At 36.0% G+C, this 22,484-nt stretch overlaps 1 protein-coding gene across 1 annotated transcript in view; it reads left to right on the top strand.

Annotated features, from left to right (window-relative positions):
• The window catches only part of LOC306884096 (KH domain-containing, RNA-binding, signal transduction-associated protein 2), a 55,487-nt gene extending 33,937 nt beyond the window's left edge, over positions 1-21,550 (top strand). Inside the window, exons 4-9 of the mRNA XM_079439758.1 lie at positions 2,820-2,966; positions 8,030-8,157; positions 10,065-10,263; positions 17,686-17,768; positions 17,882-17,940; positions 20,519-21,550. Of these exons, the coding sequence (XP_079295884.1) occupies positions 2,820-2,966; positions 8,030-8,157; positions 10,065-10,263; positions 17,686-17,768; positions 17,882-17,940; positions 20,519-20,619 (717 nt within the window). The 3' untranslated portion in view covers positions 20,620-21,550. The remainder of the gene's footprint in view (positions 1-2,819; positions 2,967-8,029; positions 8,158-10,064; positions 10,264-17,685; positions 17,769-17,881; positions 17,941-20,518) is intronic.
• The last annotated feature ends 934 nt before the right edge of the window (positions 21,551-22,484 follow it).

The following is a 22,484-nucleotide window of genomic DNA, read 5'->3' on the forward strand; positions in this document are numbered from 1 at the left end:
AGCAATGAAATGTAGTGCACAGTGCAAAAGTGTCTTGTTCACATTCCACCTGCAATCTATTTTAGCCAGGTGCTACAGGCATGTGCGCTGTTTAGCACTGTGCTTTTGAATATTTAAACATTCTTTTTAGCGCAAACACCTCCTTTCTATATAAATGAAGCGAATGCACAGGATCTGCCTATGGATTGATCAATGTGATGTTATTACTGAAATAAGACTTGTTGATCTATGAAATATATATATATTTTTTCATATGCAATATCAGAAACCGTAAGATTTCAGAATAATTTATGAACCTGTTGTATCCACTGGAATTTTTTTTTACTAGATTTATTTTCATATCGCCTTTTACATGCCACATACTATACTGTTTGTGTATACTGTATGTACCCTTGCATCCATTTATATATCAGCAATGTGCAAACAGCACTGTGCAGATCACGTCATGCACACATCCCCAATTTTACCATTACCTGATTTACATAATTTCTTAAGTGAATTGTGTCCTCAAGCAATGCAGATAGCATGCAAATAAAAGATGCTTTTAGGGCTATAATCCTTTCTTAATGAATTCCCCCTCAGACTTTAATTTAACATATTATGTACTGTTTATTTTTTTGACTGAAATCTGCCTTCGTTGCAATCATTTCACAGAACCAAAGAGGACCTTGTCTTGTTATTGTTTTATCATCTTACATTGTTACATGCTAAAAAGTTGTCCAAATGAGATAGGAATATGCATTGTCTGATTCTGAATAGCCATGCGGGGAGTTTCTGCAAGGTTCTTTTTTTATAGTTTTATAAACACACCATTCACCAGAATTTCACACTGTTTTAACAATGCAGATGAACCGTGGTCTGAAATCTATTTAAATTTATGGCAGAACTCAAACAAGAGCCTGTTGGATTGTTTTAAATCCCAAAGGCAATCATTAATGCAAACATATTCCATTATAAAGAGTCACCTTGAGCTGGTACAGGTTTGTTATACATATGAAATTAAGAGTCTGCCGTGCATCTTTATAGACTACCGTGCAGTATCTGAAAGTCCTGCTGAGGTCTTCATATAACAGACTCTCTACATCCAAGAATCAGCAAAGCAAAGAATATTGCATTTAGAATGATGCCCTAGGCAAGTAAATGAACAGCTTGTGTCTGAGGGCAGCAAATTGACTGAATCAAAAAAAATGGCATTTCAGGATATTACATTCACCACAATGGCAAAATGACAATTTGTGTAGCGCAAATCTTAATCTGGGGATAGACAGCAGACATATTTAACTCATATCCTTAATTTTTATGGAAGGAAAATAAATGCAGTTTATTATGACCCATAGTGCAGTTTCCATGAGTTTCAGGAATAGATTTTATTTAGCTTTATAAGCTTTTGTTCGAATGTTTCAAATCTGAGCTCTTTAACTCCATAGGGGCGCTGGATAACTGTCAGGCTTATAAGTGTCAGATTCACTATTTGTACTTTACCGGGAATAAATTTGAGGAACCCTTCATTTTGTCACATTTGAAGAGGATTCTGCTGTGCTTAGATTTACTTGAGTGCCTTTTGAAATGCATCCTGGGAGACAGGCCTACCTTTTGAAACAACAGAACATTTTCTACATGGATTGACATGAAAGGAAAGTTAAAGCTTTCAGACTTGAAACAGAACAAATGTCATCTGACGAACGGTTTTCCAGAGGACTTTAAATGAGGCGGCAGACTTTTCACCATCTCCTACTTCCCCTTTTGTCTGTCCGTTTTTAAGTCAATCCGGAGACACCCACAGCGTCCACACCTACACGCATATATTTGTCTGCTTGCAAAATTATCTCATCTTCACAATTCGTCAGCTCCTGTATACGGAGCCCCACAAAATATGATTACGCCTCTCAAAAACGTTGTGAAAGCTTAAGTGTGTCCTGACCTTTTGTTCATGCAAAGCAAGATGGAAAAAGTGCTTGGGTCACTTTGACTTGATAGAGAGATGGCATCAGTAAGTGTTTATTAAAGCTGAAGGGGCTACAAGGGCCCGCGTCAGTGATCAGACATCTGTGAATGGCCCCTACATCAAAGGCCTCCTGTCTTTAAGAAGAAGCTACAGCCGAATGGCAATCAACATTAAACAGAAATGTTGGCTACCGTAATTACAAGCTTTGTGAAGTTTTAAGTTATTTGAAGAGCCACATAACACCTTCAGCAATCAGAGAGAATTGAGATACTGAATACTTCTGTGAAATATCACCCTTTCCTGCTCTTCCGATGGCAGTATTTAATCAGAAAGGTGACAGTGTCAATTTATTTCTGACAAAAAGCCCTCGGTCATATTTAAGCATAATGATTTGCAGTATCCACGTACCCATTATCTGTGTTACAGAATAAGGGTGTTGATAGGTACCATTGTTCACAATTTTCCTATGCCATTATGATAATTATTATTAAATGTGAGCTAAAAAAAAAACATCTTTGTGACATTTTGTCAAAATATATTCAAAGAACATCACCTCAAAAAGAGCTTCTTTCTTAAAGGGATAGTTTACCTAAAAATGATTATTCTGTCACCTTCATGTCGTACCTGTATGACTTTCCTTTCTATGTGGGACAAAAAGATCATTTGAAAAATGTCCCACGTGAGGGTGAGAAAATGATGACAGAATTCATTTTTAGATGAACTATACCTTTAATGCCTTTCCGGTTCACTCTCAGTTCAAAATATGCATAATGTGGTTTGGGGGTGGTGGAAAAAAGTACTATTTATTTAATTCATTAATGATATGATTAATTCTTCACACAGAAGTCCTGATTTTATATTTTTCCATCTCTAGGAGGAAGAACTGAGGAAAAGTGGAGAGGCAAAATATGCCCATTTGAGCAACGATCTTCATGTTTTAATTGAAGTTTTCGCACCACCTGGAGAAGCCTATTCCCGCATGAGCCATGCCCTGGAGGAGATTAAGAAATTCCTTGTTCCAGTAAGTTCATACACTTGGATTCCTTGAGAGGGATGGTGAGCTGGAAGCCAAGATGAGATGAGTGCACCAACCTATACTGAACTCTAGTGCTCTTCTGCATACATAAATTTGTTCATGTTTATTGCGTAGGAAAAAAAGAGATTATGGAGTTATGCATATGATTAAATATATACATTAGAGATCTGCCTTACAAAATTGGATGTTTAATATTCTGGAATTGGCTAGAAACCGAGAGAATGCTGCTAGTTTCTGATAATGTATTTTGCAAATCCACATTAATTTCACCCTACGTTATGATTCTGAATTTTCTTTTAAAAAGTTTAGCTTAAGTTCTTCTGCTTTTTTGACTATACAGTTGTGGTCATAAGTTTGCATAACCCTTGCAAAATGTTAATAATTGAAACAAAATAAGAGGGATCATGAAAATTGCATGTTATTTTTTATTTAGTACTGTCCTGGAAAAGCTATTTCACATGTTTACATATACTCCACAAGACAAAATAATAACTCAGTTTATAAAAATGACCCCATTCAAAAGTTTACATACCCTTGAATCTTAATACTATGTGTCATTTCTTGGATGATCCACAACTGTTTTTATATTTTGTGATAGTTGTTCATGAGTCCCTTGTTTGTTCTAAGCAGTTCAACTGTCACTGTTGGAAAGGGTTCAAATATGCAGAAGATGCTGGAAAACCAAAGAATGTGCAGGAGCTGGAGGATTTTTCTGAAGAACAGCAGGCAGTTGAACTGATCAAGACCAACGAGGGACTCACGAACAATTATCACAAAATATGAAAACAGTTGTGGATCATCCAAGAAATTACACATAGCATTAAGATTCAAGGGTACGTAAACTTTTGAATGGGGTCATTTTTTATAAATTCAGTTATTATGTTGTCTTGTGGAGTATATGTAAACATCTGTTATGTGAATTAGCTTATTCAGGACAGTACTAAATAAAAAAAATAGCATGCAATTTTTATGATCCCTCTTATTTTGTTTCAATTATGGACATTTTGCATATTCTGCAAGGGGTAGCCTATGTAAACTTTTGAGCACAACTAATTGTATAGTACAGTTCAGAAGTCAGTAAAAAATTTAAATAATAATTTTACTTTTAAAGAGATTTCAAATTAATGTGTTCAATCTATACAAATAAATAAATAAGCAGCACAACTATTTAATAGTAGTAGTAATAAAAAGATTTATTTAATTAATTTTGAGCACCAAATCAGTATATCAGAATGATTTCTGGAGACACTGAAGACTGGAGTATTGGCTGCTGAAAATCTTCAGCAATAAATTACATGAAAAATATTAAAATATAAAACAGATATTTTAAATAGCAACAATATTTCACCATATTACTGTTTGGACTGTATTTTTGATCCAAAAATGCATCCTTGGTGAGACTTTTATCAAGTTTTATCAACCTCAAACCTTTGAACAGTAATGCACATACACTAGCTTACTTGTAACGTTAGAAAAAAATGGGTCCTGGAGCTTTCAAAGGTAATTAATGTGTCAAATGAATATCTCTGTATATTCCAGACTGTAAATATTAATGTAGCAGTATGAGTTGTTGGCCTCAGGGAGGAAGCGTTCTAGGAGAGATTCCCTACATTCACCTCTCCTGTACTGGGCTTTAGGCAGGCTCTTAGCCTCTTGGGCCACATCTTTGCATCATCCAGCACTGGTCTGGTCATATCATGCATATGTACTGCTGTCAGTGTTGTTCCATGTTTTATCTTTATGCCCACTGCGGAATACCAAGCTGATGAGTTTTCAGTCTCAATAGCTCTGTTTCTAATCTATATCTGTAAAATGTCACATGACATGTTCCAGCTCCTGACATAATTACGATGCCTTCTTTTAAGCCAAATTCTTAGACAGCAATGTGTGTATTCATTCCTGTTAGAATACTGCCATAAAAGCGGCTTCCTATGTAGGCAGTGAGGCAGCTCATTAGGGTTTGGAGCTAATGTCTTTCCGTCTTTGAATTTGTTTATAGTGGTCTACTCATTTATCTTTGTCAGAAGGCTTGATTCCTGTCAGGATTAAAGGAGTGTGCTGCCATCTCGAGATGGTGCACTTTGAAATGTTAATAGGCAGCCATTTGAATATGTCATAGCATTTGTTTTATGGATACATGACATTATGGCCCCCTTCTAATTAAAGGCTTTTGCTAGGCCCCTTAATTCCAGTGAAAACAAACTTTAATGCTACAGCACACATGACATTCCAGTGTATTGTGTGCTTCTTTCTTGCAATAGTTTCGGGAAGCCATTTTCTGTTCCAGCATCACACATCACAATGCCACATTGCACAAAGAAAAGTCTATTAAGAAATGTTTTACCGAGTCTAGTGTGGAAGAACCTGACTGGCCTCCATCAAGCTCAACTCCTTTTGAACACCTTTGAGATGAATTGGAACACAGAGAGCCAGACCGCCTGACTCATCATCATTACCTGTCCTTAGTGATGCCCTTGTATCCGAATGAGAGAAAATCCCAGTGTTCATGTTTCAACGGCTACTGCAAAACTTTCCCAGAAGAGTGGACGCTGTTAGCAAATGGAGGGAGACTCGGCTTCCAAATAATGGCCAAAAAACACATACACTACCAAAATATTTTAAGATATTTTTAATATTTTTGAAATAAATCTGTCATAGTTGAATCGTTACTCCATTCTTCAGTGTCAAATGATCCTTCAGAAATCATTTCAATATGCTGATTTGTTCTTGAATCTTATTATTAAAACAGTTGTCCTGCTTAATATTTTTTTGGAAGCCATGATACACTGTAAAAAGTGATACGTTGACTTAACTTAAAAAAAATTGAGGAAACCCATTGCCTTAAAATTATTAAGTAAATAATAATTAAATTTTTTTTTAAGGCAGCGGGTTTCCTCAATTTTTTTTAAGTTAAGTCAACATCACTTTTTACAGTGTACTGTTTTTCAGGATTCTTTGATGTAACACTTAAATAGAAATAGAAATCTTTTGTAACATTATAAAATGTCTTTACTATCATATTTAATCAGTTTAATGCATTACGATTATACAACCTCACACACTGCCAAAGGAAAAGAGTGATTCATGCAAAACGCAGCATCTTTAGTAGGAGTGAGTGGGCTCTCCTCAGCGGCAGTACTGTACATCTACTTGACTGTAGTCTCATTAAGAAGGAAACTGGCTAGATTTTGCAGGAGTCTAATTTATACCATTAATACAGAGAAGATGTACAGACTCATGCGGAGACTAAAAAAAGCAAGAATTTTTGATTTTATTTATTTATTTTTCAGCCTGACTGGCTAGCTAGACACAATTTGGCCTGGTGTTTCTAAGACTCCATGTTTATATCCTGAATCAATGCATTACCGCTGTTATTAAATCTGATTTGGAACATAATTAGCTTTACCTCGAGACACTACATAATGAGTCCATCAGAATGCTCATTACATCTGATCAGTATAAAATACATTTCTATGTGTTATCCTCATTTCTCAAAGGCAAGGAATGCAGTCAGGTTGTTTAGGCTAAAACATGGTCTGCCCTGGCAACAGTGAAAACCTAGCTAGCGCTGATCCAAGAACCTAACACACCTCCCACCTTTCAACGTGTTATATAAATGATCAAAATTCCTACCTCTAGGTTTTAGATTTCTTTGGTGATTGTCACTGCCTTTACTAAGAATATCTTCAGAGAACTGTGTAATAATCACCCCTCATTTGTCCTTTTTCCAAAAGTTTCACCGATTTGCACTGTAGTGGATGGGTATTTATGTACAGTTTTAGTAATTGCACTATGGTTTGGGTTAGGGTATAAAAAATTAATACTTTTATTCATCAAAGATGAATAAACTTAATCAAAAAGTGACAGCAAAGACATTGAAATTTTTATTTCAAATAAATGCTATTGTTTTGAACCACAAACATATTAAGCAGCAAACCTGTTTTTAACATTAATAATAATAATTTCTGAAGGATCATGTGATACTTAAGACTGGAGTAATGCCTGCTGAAATTTCAGCTTTGCCATCACAGGAATAAATTACATTTCAAAAAATATATTAAGTTTTATTTTAAATTGTAATAGTGTTTCACAATATTACAGCATTCTTTGATAAAAATAAAATCACCCTTGACAAGCATAAGAGACTTCATTCAAAAAAATATAAATATTTTTTTTTTTGTCATATATGAGCTTTGGCAGTTAAACACTGTAGTTGGTATATTTAGATTTTATTTAACAATGGACCAGCCTGAGTCCATTTAGTGGGCACAAAAGCATCTCTAAATCTCAGCAATACATCTTTATTGATTGTTGAGCATATCTCTGTAGAAAGGCCACTCTCTTCTAGCTGCCATGTCTGATATTTGCCTGTACCCAGCTGTTGTGCCAAACAGGAAGGGAAATAAGTGGCTGGTGGAAATGAGGCTCCGTTTATCTGCCTGTGGCAGTGACATGATAATAAAATAAGCGCTATCCACTCTGTAATCGTCCTTGTGATTCAGGGCCCTGTCATGTTCAATCAAATGAGAGAGGGACTTTATAAATGCAGAAACTGGAATTATTCTTTCACAACAATGCACTGATAGCTGATGTCAAACAAAGTTAATAAGCCAGCGCTCTATTTTTCTCCTGCCTCTATCATTTCTCTTACTTTGAAGGAAAGATATGTGTGCATCACGTTCCCTCCTTCAACACCATATTTTGGAGTGCGTGTCATATGGCGCCTTTTTGTCAGTATGTATGCAAAAATGTTTCTTGTCCTCCACATCTGAAAAACAAGCTAAAACAGATTTCTTTTTTTTTTTATCCTTGTTTTTTTTTTAAGTCAGCAAAACTTCCTGGCAGTATATTTAACATTCCCTGTTAACGTTCTGGTGGTCTGGCAATGCATTTAAAACTCAGTTGCTTTGACACTGGCTTCTGCAAGATGTACATCCAACTGGATCAGTTTTTTGTAAAATCATGTCAGATGAGATGCACATAAAACACATTCACATTCGTGTAGAAATGTATTTTTATGTCTGGTTTGCTGTTTTTCCTTTCCACAGGATTACAATGATGAGATCAGGCAGGAGCAACTTCGTGAGCTCTCCTACTTAAATGGCTCAGATGACCCAAGCCGAGGAAGAACCGCACGAGGACGAGGCTTACGCCTGACCTCCACAGCCTCCACCCGGTACAGTAGCTTCACCTCACCACCCCTCTGAACAATCACAGAAACCTTAAAGGAATAGCTCACCCAAGTATGCCATCATTTATTCACCTGTCATTCCAAACCCATATGACTTTTTTCTTCCGTGGAACACAAAGCATGAGGTTTTTGAATATTTTGTGTATATTCTCCCTTTCTGTTAGTTTCTTGGATTTTGAACTGATCAGGTTTGTTGAAGGAAAAAAAAAAGTGAAAAAAAAATCAATTATTTTTAGTCTTATCAGAAGGAGAAAATGTCTGTCTATCAGAAAAGCTCAGGCTCAGGTAACAAGGTAGACTTTAACAGGGTAGACGTTTAAAGCTAATGAAGCAGATACTAGTCAGGAAAGGACAAAATACCAGCAAAAATATCAGCATGCAATTTGGAATGATATGAGAAAATAAGTTTTGGGTGAACTATTCCTTTAACTAACATAGTGATATGATTGTGCTTGTTAATAAATTAAGTACAAATCAGATCTAAAATAATAAATATCATTTAACAATAAAATAATCTTATTCTGCATTTCTGATGAAACTGAAGTCATCCAAGTTTACTCTTTAACTCTAACTGTTAACAACTCTAACAGAGGCCCGATTTTCACTCCCAAACATCTGCGCACTGTTGGATCATGAAAGTGCCCTGAGGCTCAGTGTTATTAATCAGGTTAGCAGGTGAAGCTTTAATTGTTCTCATCAAAAGCATAACTTAAATATACCGTCATACATTTTTTACACCATCTTTAATGTTTATTTCATACATTTCACACTGCACTTGTTCTGGCTTGCTTGAGCCTCTGAAGATCCCTCTAGGATTCTCCCAAAACAACGACAGCTTACATTACCTCAGGTAGTAATAATAGATTGAAAATATGATCTTTCTGTTTACCGTTCCTGGTGGATAAAGCTATAAAGCGCCTCTTCGCCTTGATGTGCCATGAGAAGTCATCACCACAAATCAGCATGGCAAAAACAACACTGATGAGGCCATTAGTCTCTGTAGGATCTTTGGATTTGGATGGACGAAATGTAGAACTGGACAGACCCAAACATCTGCCATTCACCAGTGTTGCCAACTGCCATGCTGCAACAGTAATCAGGATGAAAATTACTCCAGAAATGGACAACTTCACCCCTTGATTCCACAATAGCAGCACAGGGGAGCGAAATAAAGCCATCTCTTCGCACCGAATGAAACAATGTGCTCTACAGACTGATTTTTGATGCCATGCCTCACTGCCACTGTTACAGTGTGTAACCTGAGCAGTGCTATGAAAGAAAAGAGCTGAGGCAGTGAATATTGCAATATCTTTGAAAACTCTGCTGTCTCACCTTATTGAATCACTGGCATTATGGTTCACAGGGCTTTAATAGGCTGTCGGTGATGAAAACACCAGCTAACAGCAACCCACTATTATAGCACTGCAGCAAATGACTTCACACAAAATGCAAATTTTTTTTATCTGTAAACACTGGAGTTGTGCTGCACTAATTTTGTATAGAGCTGCCACTGCATCAAGTATGTGTCTATATAGAAATGGGGATACATCATGAAATGGGGATGAATCAAAATTTTTCTATATTAAGCTAAAAACTACACAAAGTCAGACCCAACCTATTTTGAAGTTTGTTTTTTTAAATAAACTAAATGAAATTGCTGTCATTATTGTAAAGTTAGTTCATCAATATTTTTTGTATTTCATTTGAATATTAAATACAAAAAAATTAATAAAACAGAAAAAACATATTGCACCAAAAATCTTAATAAATATATAAAATAATACAATAAAATATAATATGTATATTTTCATAAAAACAAAATAAAATAGAAAAAATATATATATTTCTATTATATACTATATCATATATTTTCTCTTACTTTATGTCTTTAGAGGTCGAGGGGGAGCAGCTCCACCCCCTCCACCAGGACGAGGAGCAGCAGCACCCAGAGGAACTGTGGGAACACGCACCTCCGCCCCAACACCCACACTAGCCAGGGGAGTGCCTGCAACCCGGGCCAGAGGAACTACAGGGACCCCTGGATACAGAGCACCGCTACTGCAGGCCAAGCACAAATCATATGATGACTACGTAAGTCAAGATTATGTGTTTTTAATGACAATTAATTTTTTTGAAGTGTGTACTGTATGTATTTTAGTATTGTTTGAAGAACTACTGAGGTAGAAACACTTTGAGTTGAGTTTGTGTCTAAAAGCTCTTCATTATTGAAAGTCTTGCTTACACACCCACACAAACACATATACGCACTCACAAAATAGAAGGCTTGACAGAAAAAATGGTTTATGAATCCTTAAATCAAATTCACTGAGGGAAATGGACAAGGAATGGCCTTTCTATTTACCAAAGGTTGAATGAATTAGTGAAGATAAAATCCATTCTGACAGATTGAATGCCATAAGATGTTAGTCTACATGCTGACATACTGTAAAGAAAAGCCATGTGGTGCAAAAAGAAAAGCATCTGCTCACTTGATTGACTGTTGTCTGTGAGATGATGAGCTTGACTATCACTATCAGTATCTGACTACCGTTACCAGTATTATAATTATTGATGATGGTGATGATAATGATGATGATGATTAATAATGGAAGCTTTTGCTGATTTGTAGAACAACACCCACACATTGCAGACTTTTTGTACCCAGGTGTGCACAAGGTTATTTTTGCGAATTCTCAGCCAAGTGAACGTCAAACTCCAACCGAATGAAAAAAGCAATATCTCATGGATTTGATTCCCTCTGAGCTTTTGCCTAATGTAAAAGCCCTATATGTGCAGCGCTGTGGCAGATTGGTCATTACCGATGTGAATTGAGTTCTGCTGGAGAGCCTCTGTATTACGGGAGACATGGAAAACGTGGACATATTTCTGTGAGTAATTGGGTCTGGGGAAGGCAGGTGGAGGAAATAGGACTGAGAAATGAGCAGTTCACTAGGAACATATTGTATATCTTTCAAAATCTAACCTTGCCAATCCTCAACCTCTGGATTTTTACCTACACTCTCAAAAAAAAAGGTGCTATATAGCACTAAAAGTGGTTCTTGGCTCGTAATCATAGGGGAACCACTTTTGGTGCTATATAGCACCATATCTTTAAAGGTGCTATACAGCACCTTTGTCAAATGGTGCTATATAGAACTATAAGAGGTGCCATATTGCATTGTATTTCTTCAACAAAAATGGTGCTAAACAGCACCAACAGTGGTTCTTTGGCTCGTAAAGAACCTTTAAAGGGGCTTAACAGGTTCTTTGTACGGCAGTGGTGCTATATAGTACCTTAATTACCCCAAAGAACCGCTGAAGAACCATGCAGGAGCTTAACAGGTTCTGTATATGGTAGCAGTGCTATATAGCCCCTCAGTCATGCCAAAGAACCAGTGAAGAACTGCTGAAGAACCACTGAAGCACCAAGATTTGGTGCTATACAGCACCAAAAGTGGTTCCCCTATGATTACGAGCCAAAGAAACACTTTTAGTGCTATATAGAACCATTTTTTTTAGAGTGTAGAATTCCAGAATGTGCTGGTATGTTTGTTGAAATATATATAAGTGCATATAAAAGTGTATATGATTATGTACAGGTGTACCTTGTTTCTATATTTTATGTATTACACATAGAGAGAGTGATCTAAATCTGAAAACTGTATCTTGTTACTTATTCACATTTTCCTTTGGTAAGAATCATTTCAAAGATTCAATATCTTTCTGAATCATATTACACTTGTGTGATTAACATAACAGCATAAGAGTTATATTACAGTAATATCAAACAATCAAGTTTATAAATAATGAAATACTATAGTCAAGTTAAAAATTTTACTGAAGTGCCATAATGAATTCTTATAGCTACACAAAGCTAACCTGTTTTGAATATGAAGTGCAATTGGGTTTAAAAAAAAACCCTAATCCATTTATAATATTGGGGGGGAAATGGTTTATGAGGAATTTTTGATACATGTAAATATTAAATAGATAAATATAACATTTATTAACAATAATAAGATATTAATTAGATTTTTTTGCCATGGATATTTTATTCAAACCCTTAAAAATAATATGTCCTTTTAGTTGTCATTAAAAATGACATGACAATACTGTATAGTGTGTGTAATCAACAAGCAGCTTTGAACATATTATTTTGAAATATTACAGCCGTCTAGTTTCTACTAAGCCACATTCAGAGATATGTGTATATATGTGTTCAATAGAAATAGTCAGTTTTTTCCTGTTATTAATTTGCTGTCTGCTTTAACATAAACTTAAACTGTCACCCAGGTTTAAGATATAAAATGAAAGACACATGAACCACTGTTGTGTGAAAGCGGTCTGCTCTTTTTGTTGGTGAGGATTTGAATCCAGTTAATCACAGCTCTTATGTATATCAGCCGAGCCATGCCAGACTGCCTCCTCCTCTCCCTCTCAGCACAACAGCTTTACTCAAAGATCACAAGTGCTTTCTCAGAGGGCTCTTCACTCTTCTACAAACCAGTCAGACACTCCTCTATGAGCTGACTCCCCCTTTCTTCCCACAAAATAAACAAATCTCTTAATGTGGCTTAGTAGAAAACTAGACGGCTGTAACATTTCAAAATAATATGTTCAAAGCTGCTTGATGATTTGTAATTTTCCAGTTTTTCTTATCCTTTGGCCATTGTTTGTATATTATTTGATGTTAAAATACTCTTTCTTATCTCAGCTTAATATGCGGAGTGCTTGTAAGTCATTTGTAGGCTGAGTATGCTGAAAAGTGTAAACACTGAGACTCTGTGGTGCTATCAAACATTGTTTTGTTTGTTTGATTATCCTGACCAGCCCAGCATAGCAACGGGGTCTCAGCCAATGGTGTTAGTTTGGGGCGGGGCTATCCGTTTGTCTTGACCAATGGCAGACAGGGGAAAGGTGTTTGAGAACAATCATATTTTTCCATTTCTGTTCGGAAACTCTATGGTGCAGCAATATAGATTTTATTTTAATTTTTTGACAATTTACTCACCCTCTTGTCCTTCAGAAAACTCAGGAGACTTTTGTTCATTTTTGAATCACAAAGTAAAATATTTTTAATGGAACCTGAGATATTTATAGTACATCCCACCATTGAAAGTCCATTCCAACCAAACTCTCTAACCCTTTAACCGCCTCACAATTTTTTTCCCCTGTATAATATACTGTTATAATGTACTAACTGTTTGAAAACCCAATTAAAAAGCATAGAGAATGCCTTCTAAGGTCACAACCAGCTCACTGTGGATAAATAAATGAAAAGGGTCAATCGCTGTGAAAGAAGCCCTTGAGTGTCTCTGATAGTATCGCAGTAAACCTCTTACATACACACTCACACACCACTTCACATGGCAAAAGCCAATTCAAGGTGCAGAATAGAATGTTGCGAAAAGGCTTCACTCGCACTATTTCAAAGCAAGGTTCTCACCACGGCTGTAATTGTTTTTTAACAATGGGCTCGCTAACACCGCTGACTTGACATTTCTGAGGTGAACTAATGATTGAAATGGAATTCTTCATGCAGAACTCCCTCGTTTAATAAAACAGATGTACGACATACACCTCGAGAAGAAGTTTAATAATTTCCTGCTGAAGAGATGCATTTGGAGTGCCTGGAGGCTCAGTATATTATTTCAGCTCTGAGAGCTGCACATGAGAAGGCAGTTAACATTTTTTGGAAAAGTATCACTTGTGCTTTTGCTGTGAAAATATCAAAGAGGAATGAGCTGCATGTCATTACCGGTTAAATTGTTGTGTACAGTACACGCAAATATCAGCCCTTATGATTTCTATGAGCCACAGTATATTTACTGGTCAGTGATTACTGAATCAGGGAACACTGGCTACGGCTATCACAACTCCTTGTCGTGCATGAAATAACGCCTATTAAAATTTATTGCAACATGATTTGCAAATGCGCAGTAGATTGCTCCGTTACAGGAATTGCTGCTTCTGAAGGTTAGAAGTAATAGCCTACTTGTCTGTAATCAGCTTACTGAATTAGTTCTTTTATTTGGGTGATTGTAAAAGTTTATGTAACAAGTAATATGTGCTCCTATATTTCTACAGTGAGATCTTTGGTAATAAACAGTCCTAGTTTATCATATTTCTGCTGCCACTTTTTTTAGTACTGGCAAACAATTCAGGATACTCTAAACTGTTATTTTAACTCTTTAAATATTCATGTGGTTGTTCTTGGGTTGGTGGAAGGTGCCTTAATGATTTCCAGTGAGCTGTTATCATATATGAATAGACATATCAATCATTTGTATTTCCAGTTTGTAAGTAGTAAGATCTTTTAATTCTGTGGGGGAAAATCATATAAAAAATTAAAACCTAACTTCTGGCCATAGACAATAATTTCCTTGATTAAATTATTTGAGATATTGTTTGCCTAAAGCATAGATTGGGCAAATCTGTCCTGAATATGTGATGATTTCTCTACATATGGAGAAACACATGGTAATTGACATATTTGCATAGAAATGTATGGAGAAACTCAGAGAGCAGCTGTTTTAGAAAAAAATATCTATTTAATCAGATCCTCATCAAATCACAACAATTCCATACAGTTAAATTTAACATATATCAACATAATAGACACTTCCCATACCAGGATGACTAAATTCCACTTAAACTCATGATTCTATAATATTTAATATACAGTATTACTTAAATATTGTTATTTATTTCGTAAACGTTGGCCAATTAATTTTGACTAGTGAATTGCTGATGCAAATACAAACAGATGACAATGACAATACCAAAAAAAAAAAAATCAAAGCTCTAGCTTTGAGTCAGTACACTGGTCTTTCTGCCTTCATTCTCCTCTTTCCAATAAACTGTGGTTAACTGAACATAATATTTAATTCATCTAAACCTATTAGTCACTAATCACCATTATATGAAATGCATTTTCTCTTTCATATAAAATTGATGTGCAATGAAATCCCATTTTGATTATGTTTGAAAGAATTATGTGTTGTTTCAGCATTTGCAACAATCAGAACGGACTATTTAATAGATATATGGCTTGTTGAATGTCAGTATATTTCAGATTGCTCCATCCTGTCTGGCTTCAAGCCCATGTTTGCTCATACTTCAAACTGAAAATATTAGCCCTGAAAAATTGGTTGAGAAACAAGTGGTAGACAAAGAAGCTTCATTCAGTAAGCAGACGCAATCACAGACAAAAAGCGTTTTCAACCATTCATTTCCCTTTGCTGCTCTCCAGTGAGGAATCATATTCAGTTGCCGTCCCACACAGAGATCAGTCACTGTCAAGAGGTGTTGGTGGTTGTCAATTGATAATGAAGCTGAGTATTGAAGACCTTTGGCTGTCTGCTGTATTAATTACTCTTGCAGTGCTCTCTACCACTTGATTTATTTCCTGTTATCTTGCTCAATAGGACCAGAGTTAATTGCTCTTTCAAACGAGTGTTGAAATGTAACGATCAAGCACCATTAACTAGAGCTTGCTCGAATTATGCGCAGTGGCTTGTAAGTGCATGTTAAAGTCAAAAAGGTCAGACACAAGGACCTCTTAAATAACACTTTGTTATTATACTAAGTAATATCCTGGCCACATAGTGTTTGCATAGATGCGCAAGACCTCTGCATACCATAAAGTACTAAATTGTTTCATATAGATGTTTGAATGTTTTCATGTGTTCCTATATTGTAGTATGTCTTGCTTCTAACTTCTGACTTTTTGACATATATCTTTAAGGAATAGATCTTAGTCAGAGTAAAGCCATATTTAATTTCTCACAGGAAAGCAGGCTGTGCAGTGCATTCAATGATTTATACTGTTGTTTAACCACATACCGACATAGAAAAAACTCTGTAAAACAGTTTTGAAAGTTGTGAGTTGGTGAAAATTGCACAGTGTGTGCCATTGTAAACACTCTTAGTCTATCCCTCACAGCCTAGTTTTCATCCACACGAAATGTAATATAGCATCTAACCTCACTAAAGTCTGTAGTTCACTCTTATCTTTTCAAACCTAAATTTTCTCGTTTTAATCTTTCTGAATCAAACAATTCACTGAAAAGATCTTAGTCATACAGGTAAAAAATGACATAAGGGGTGAGTAAATAATGACAATTTTCATTTTTAGATGAACTATCCTGTTAGTTCATTAAATGTCATAGCAGACAAAAAGGACACATCTTCATCTTCGCAAATGTTAAAATGAAAGCTACTCCTTAAGTTCTTTATGAAATGACCCTATTAAATGGGTAGGTCTGTCACTACCTCTCACTGTTCTCCTAAAATGTATTTCCTTAGAGTGCTGTTGGTATTGGAGTGATTGGCATGTTCTGAAATATGCCATTAATATTAAAACATACTGCGTCTTCTATACGCTGCTGCTTAAGATATGCATAGCACTCTATCAAGAGGACATGTTAACAAACCGGTCAATTAGTGGGAGAAGACAGAACCCTGACCCTATTAGCACGAGGAAAAACTAATAGAAGGAAACTTGTGTGTTAGATCTCCTGAACAACTTAATCCCTGGCATAATCCTTAACTTTAATTTAGTCTAATCCTTCTTCATACTCATAAAACCTGACTGTTGTGCAGAATTTTAATGTAAAGGGAATAGACAGGGTCAAAATAGCTTACCCAGGTTTTTCTGACAGATTAGGCCTAATAAAAAAGGGAAGCGCTTTCATTTAGTCTGTCTGAACAACAAAATGGAAACACCATACTTGTTTGCATTTGTGAATTATTTCACAAGTTTACCCAATAGTGAGTGGTTTTAATCAATCCAATATAGTGTCATCACCACAAAATTGTGTATTTAGCACAGGATGAAGATGAATTCTCATTTTATGATGCTGTGTATCTTTTACGGACCAAAAAGTCTGATCGTTGGGGTGTATTTCACAGACACAAAGAAATTTTAATAGTCATACAAATGTGCTCCATTTTGTTTATGCAAAACAGAATGTCCCATTCAGATGCTTTTTCTCAAAAGATTATTATGTTCTGCTGGATTTCCATTAGGCCAAAATATAAATCCAGACATTAAAATATCACAACTGCATAGTAAAATATGTGCTGCATATTCAGTATGTGCATTGTTAAAAGAATAATTCCTTTCAATATCAATGAAAGCTTAAAAAAAGAGTAAGAAAAAGTGTATGGATGACATGAGTCATGTAGGATCTCCTGAACATCTCATCTCCTGAAGTTTTAATCTGTTTATTGTTTCTTTTGTCTGTAATACTTGATCGACCTAGACATTATCCACTTGTCTTCAAACATGGCAAATGAGACAATTGTCGCTCATTGATCAATGTTTTCTGTTGGACATGATTCAGCTGTGCCAGTCCTCCACTCTGGGAGTATATTTATTAGAGAAATCCTATTGCGGTGTAATTAAACATTGATTTTTCAACCCTAAACAATTAGAGTGCTGCTTTGAGACAGATTCAGTCCTCTCGCGATGCCCTCTGTGATTATTCTTTTGTGTTTCTGTGATTTCAGGGATATGATGATGGTTATGATGGGGAATATGATGACCAGAGTTATGAGGGCTATGATGACAACTACAGCAACCAGTCGAAAAGGTACATGTTTATTTTTAAAAACATTTTGTCACAACATGATCTAATTAATCCTTAACTTTTACTCCAAGACCTGTCTGAAAAATGTCTCATAAGCATTATTTTCCCTCCTACAGTGTCTCAGAATATTATGAATATGGACACGGTAATAATGACGAAGCCTACAACAATTATGGTAAGCATCTGATCTACAGTTCTTCTAAAACAACATAACTTCTTCATCCACTTTTCTTTTAGCTTATGTAACAGACGTAGGCAAGTAAGTGCTGGTACGTGTAAACCTCACTCCCCTGATCTCAAAAAGAGGCGCTCTGGCGACTGACGCTAGAGGCTGTGGCCTTTAGCCTCCTCGTTAGAGCGCCCGCCTCCCGCGCCGGAGACCGCGGTTTGAATCCCACTCGGAACGGGTGGAGCAGAACCAGTTACACTTACTAGGAAACTATTAGGATTTTAGGTCATCCGTTTTGAATGGTGCACCACAAAGAGAAACATCCTCTTGCATAGCAGTAGTTCGCATAGCAGGCGGGCTGAAACTCAGTCATGGCACATTGCCCACACCAGTGAGAAACCTCTTTGCCTCATTAATTTTCCATATTGCTGTTAAATGTTTCAGAGCTAAAGGTAAGGAAAAACACCTAGCGGCATTTGCCAGTTGTTAAATCACCGAGGCCCAGGGCACAGCAGCTGCCATCTTACCTTACTAGTCTGCTTCAGGGCTGCGTTTTAAGATGCACTTGAAATCGTGGACTTGAGCCAGTAGAGAGCTGGAGGCGTTGCTGAGGCCCACCAACAGAGTCAGAATGGCCTTTCAGCCATTACTTTGGCTTTTGAATATGTGCCCTCTGTGGATTACATTTGATGCAGTATTCCCTCTGTTCTTGGCATGGATTGTTGTTTTCCTCTGATGCCAGTTTCCCATTGTATACGTGCCTGCTCATTCATTTTGCATTGTGGCAAATTGTGCAGTGGAGTGTCAAAGTGTTGCCACTTCTTGGCTTGAAACCAAGATTTCATTGTGTTAGGAAAGGTTTTGCCCATTTCCACCTCAGATTAAAAAAAAAAAACTGTTATTGTGACTCTGTATCTCACAATAGCGATTTTCTGACTTCCTATTGCACACAGTGTCTTTAAGTTTCACTGTTTCAGCTTTGTTTCTCATAGCTGTTTGGTTTAAAAGACAATATTTAGTAATATTATTGATTTAACTACACTGTTATTTCACTACATTTTCAGATAAGAACAAAATTTGAACAGAATTGAGCTGGATAATGACTCTAACTTTGCAACATTGACCCTTTTATTAAACTGAATTGAAACAATATTAAATGAAATAGAGCTGAATAATGATACTATCATTGATCAACTTGATGAAAATTATTTTATTTTAATATATTATATAGTGCTTTATACAACTGTTTCAAAGCAGCAAGAAAACAATTAATTTTTCATAATTGTAACTTTATTCCTTGCAATGTGACTTTATATCGCAATTGTGACTTTATATCTCACATTGTGACACAGTTTTTAACAGTGTGACTATATTTTTCAAAATTTGACTTTATGCCTCACAATTGTGGTGTCATTTCTTGTAATTGTGACTTCATATCTCAAAATGTAACTATTTCTCGCAATGTGAATATATGAAAATGTTGACCATATTTCTTGAAATGTGACTATATCTTGAAGCTGTGACTATTTTGCAATGTGACTTTATAAAATTGTGGCTATTTGTTGTAATTATCACTGTATCTCACAATTTTATGATTTAATACAATGACTTAATGACTTTTTCCTCACAATTTGACTATCTTGCAGTTGAAAATCAGTCTTTGTTTTACTATTTGACCATTTGATCTCACAATTGTGAATTTATTTCTTGTAATTGTGACTATATATCTCACAATGTGACTTTATGTCTTATTTTTAACGTATCTCACAATTACCTGTTGGATTTTTACTCAAAGGTGGAAACAGACTTCCATAAGATTGCAATGAGCAGAGATAGTTTTTCACAGTGAGGAGGAACTGAGGGGAAATGCTATTAAATATAATGTGAGTGAGGGAGGGCTGTTTGCGGTAGTGATCATTACACAGAATACCGGAATAAAAGGGATTCTGTCATGATGTATAATGGTTTTTCCTCCTTTCTCTGTGAAACGGTAGTTAGCAACAATGAAGGTTAAGGTTCTTTGCCCTGAAGGCGAGCTGATTGTTTCCTCAATGGCCCAGCGATCACACTCAGAGAACCTAATGGAGCATCGGCTCCCAACACATACTGTATTTAAATGACAGCAGGGTCATACTGTGAGCTCAGCCAGGAGTTCATGCCTCATCTGCTCTGCCTTTGGTAACTGATAATTAGGGCAAAGTGACATTGTATATTTCTCAAATCTACGATAATGTACCAAGGCGAACATGCAATGCCCTAGATGGGATGCGGGAATGGAGCTGTAAACAAATTATTGAAATGTATGTGTAAGATGATCAGCTGGTGCTCAGTTTATCATTTTGTAATGCTTAGAACAAAAAAAAAGCATTAAAAATTGCTAATGTCACATGAAATTACATGGCCGTAGGATATCCGTTCCGTGATGAATCATCATAGCATCCATTTAAAGCGGCTCCTCTCCTTCGTTACATCTACATTCACTTGATTTAAATTCCATTTTCATCTGAGATACTTTAGATGAATTTTGTTGCAACTGTTTTAAGCAGTTCTGCATTTTTCTCCTGTTTAATCGTTTCACTTTTAGTAGAAGAGGACTGGATATCATCATCGCGGCCCAACCTCAAAGCTCCAGCATCAAGACTTACTCGAGGGGGCTACAGAGATCACCCCTATGGTAGATATTAAAGGTGCTCCAGATCATGTGACCTCCATACGTCAACGTCAACCTTATTTACTAAATAATCTAAAAAGGGATTTTAAAGTAAGAGGTCAATCATGTTTTTAAACTCACACTAACCTGGGGGGGGGGGGGGGGGGGGGGGGGGGGGGCATTTCTTATCTGAAACTGTTGACTTCTTTGTATGGTACCTTATGAACGTTAATTCTGGCCAGGATTTGACAGTGTACTTTTGTCATTGAACGCCCCTTCCTTTAGTTTTCCATTGTTTGTCCCCCAAATGTAAAGCATGGAATTAGCCACACATTATGCTTCTCTGACTTTGGGAACCTTTGCGTTAAGACAAAAATGTATGAGGAGAGACTCATTTTGTACATAACATCTTTCGTAATACTTCTTGATTTGATGATGGTAAATACTGAGTTTGTACATTTAATTTTGATATCAGTATTGGGTTTGAAAGCAATTGGCTATGTATGTAGCCACATCCAAGTACTTTGCTTTGTGTGTAGCTTGTATTTGTACATAAAAATGTAATAAAAAGATGTAAAGCGCCTTGTGCAAGGTTCTCTAAATAGGTGATCATAATTGTTAAACTTGTGTTGCTATAATTTGTTAATAAAGATGAGATCATTTTTGTAAAATTAGATTAGGTACGTACTTGTCTCTAGTACTAAATGCCTGTATGACCTGGGGAAATGGATAATATGTTTTTTTTTGTAGATATCTATTTAAAAAAGAAAAGCCACAAAAAGGAACCGTAGAGACGTTGTCAAGTCATTTTGTGTAATAATAGATAAGCTTCATTAATAGAATTAAACTTTGTTAAATAATTTTTAACATTAGCTCTAAACTGTTCATTGACTCTTGGTTAGTCATTTAAATGTTTAACATGTTAATGGAAATCAACTGTTTAGACCAATAAATTGAATCTTTTTTAACACATTCTTTAAGCTTCAGCTTATTAAACAATAAGTCGGACTGACTTGTCTGCGCTAACGTGACTCTGAGAATGATATGGAGATTCAGGAGGTAAGAACGTCCCCATATTCCAATAAGATGTTCTAAGTGCCTTCAGCCTTTGGTGTTAACCACTGTAGCCAATGTGAATATGGCTGATATTCACACTGTTTCATCACTCGCAGGAGTGAATGGGATCCAGTTAAAATGCTTTATCTCTGCTACCTACAGTACATTTTCCTCTTTTGCTCTTTATGTTAATGAACATCAGAAGGCTGCATCTGTGTTGTAATACCAATGCTTTTAAATATCAGTACTATTGAAGGCCCCATAGAGACCTGAACTCTTTTTTGTGACTATTAGAACTGAATGCTGACGCGTATTAAGACTTCGAAAGGATGACTAAACGTTAAGCAGGTAACCCTAATAATAACTCTAATGTTGCGAATGCCAGTCATAAATTAAGTTATTTATACTTCAAAAAGTAAACCTGCCCTCACTAACCCCAAATAAATGCCTCTGCCCTTTAAATCCGCTAATAAAGTTAACTAGTGACATCAAAAATGACTTACTAACACATAAGAAAAAAACATCAATTAACAATCCATCTTTTAAAAGAAGCTAAAACTGATCTTTAATACCTGACCAGCTAAACTAAGCGTTTTAACCAGACACGCTGAAAAAGATGGTTGCTCTCAAATCATATTCTGCTCTGACAGCTTTTGTCCAACCCCACAAATTGGTTTACTTTTTTGATAGTAACATATGCTTTGCCAAACTGTTTTCAATCCATCTGTTATTTGTGCATGCGAATGTACGTTTGTTTTGACTTGTAGTTTCACTCATTGTCTCTTCTTACTTCATTTTGTGTATTATACTAATAGAGCCTCGAAATCTATATCCTAAATTTGAT

This window comes from Barbus barbus (genome assembly GCF_936440315.1).
Source record: "Barbus barbus genome assembly, chromosome: 18".
NCBI lineage: Eukaryota > Metazoa > Chordata > Actinopteri > Cypriniformes > Cyprinidae > Barbus > Barbus barbus.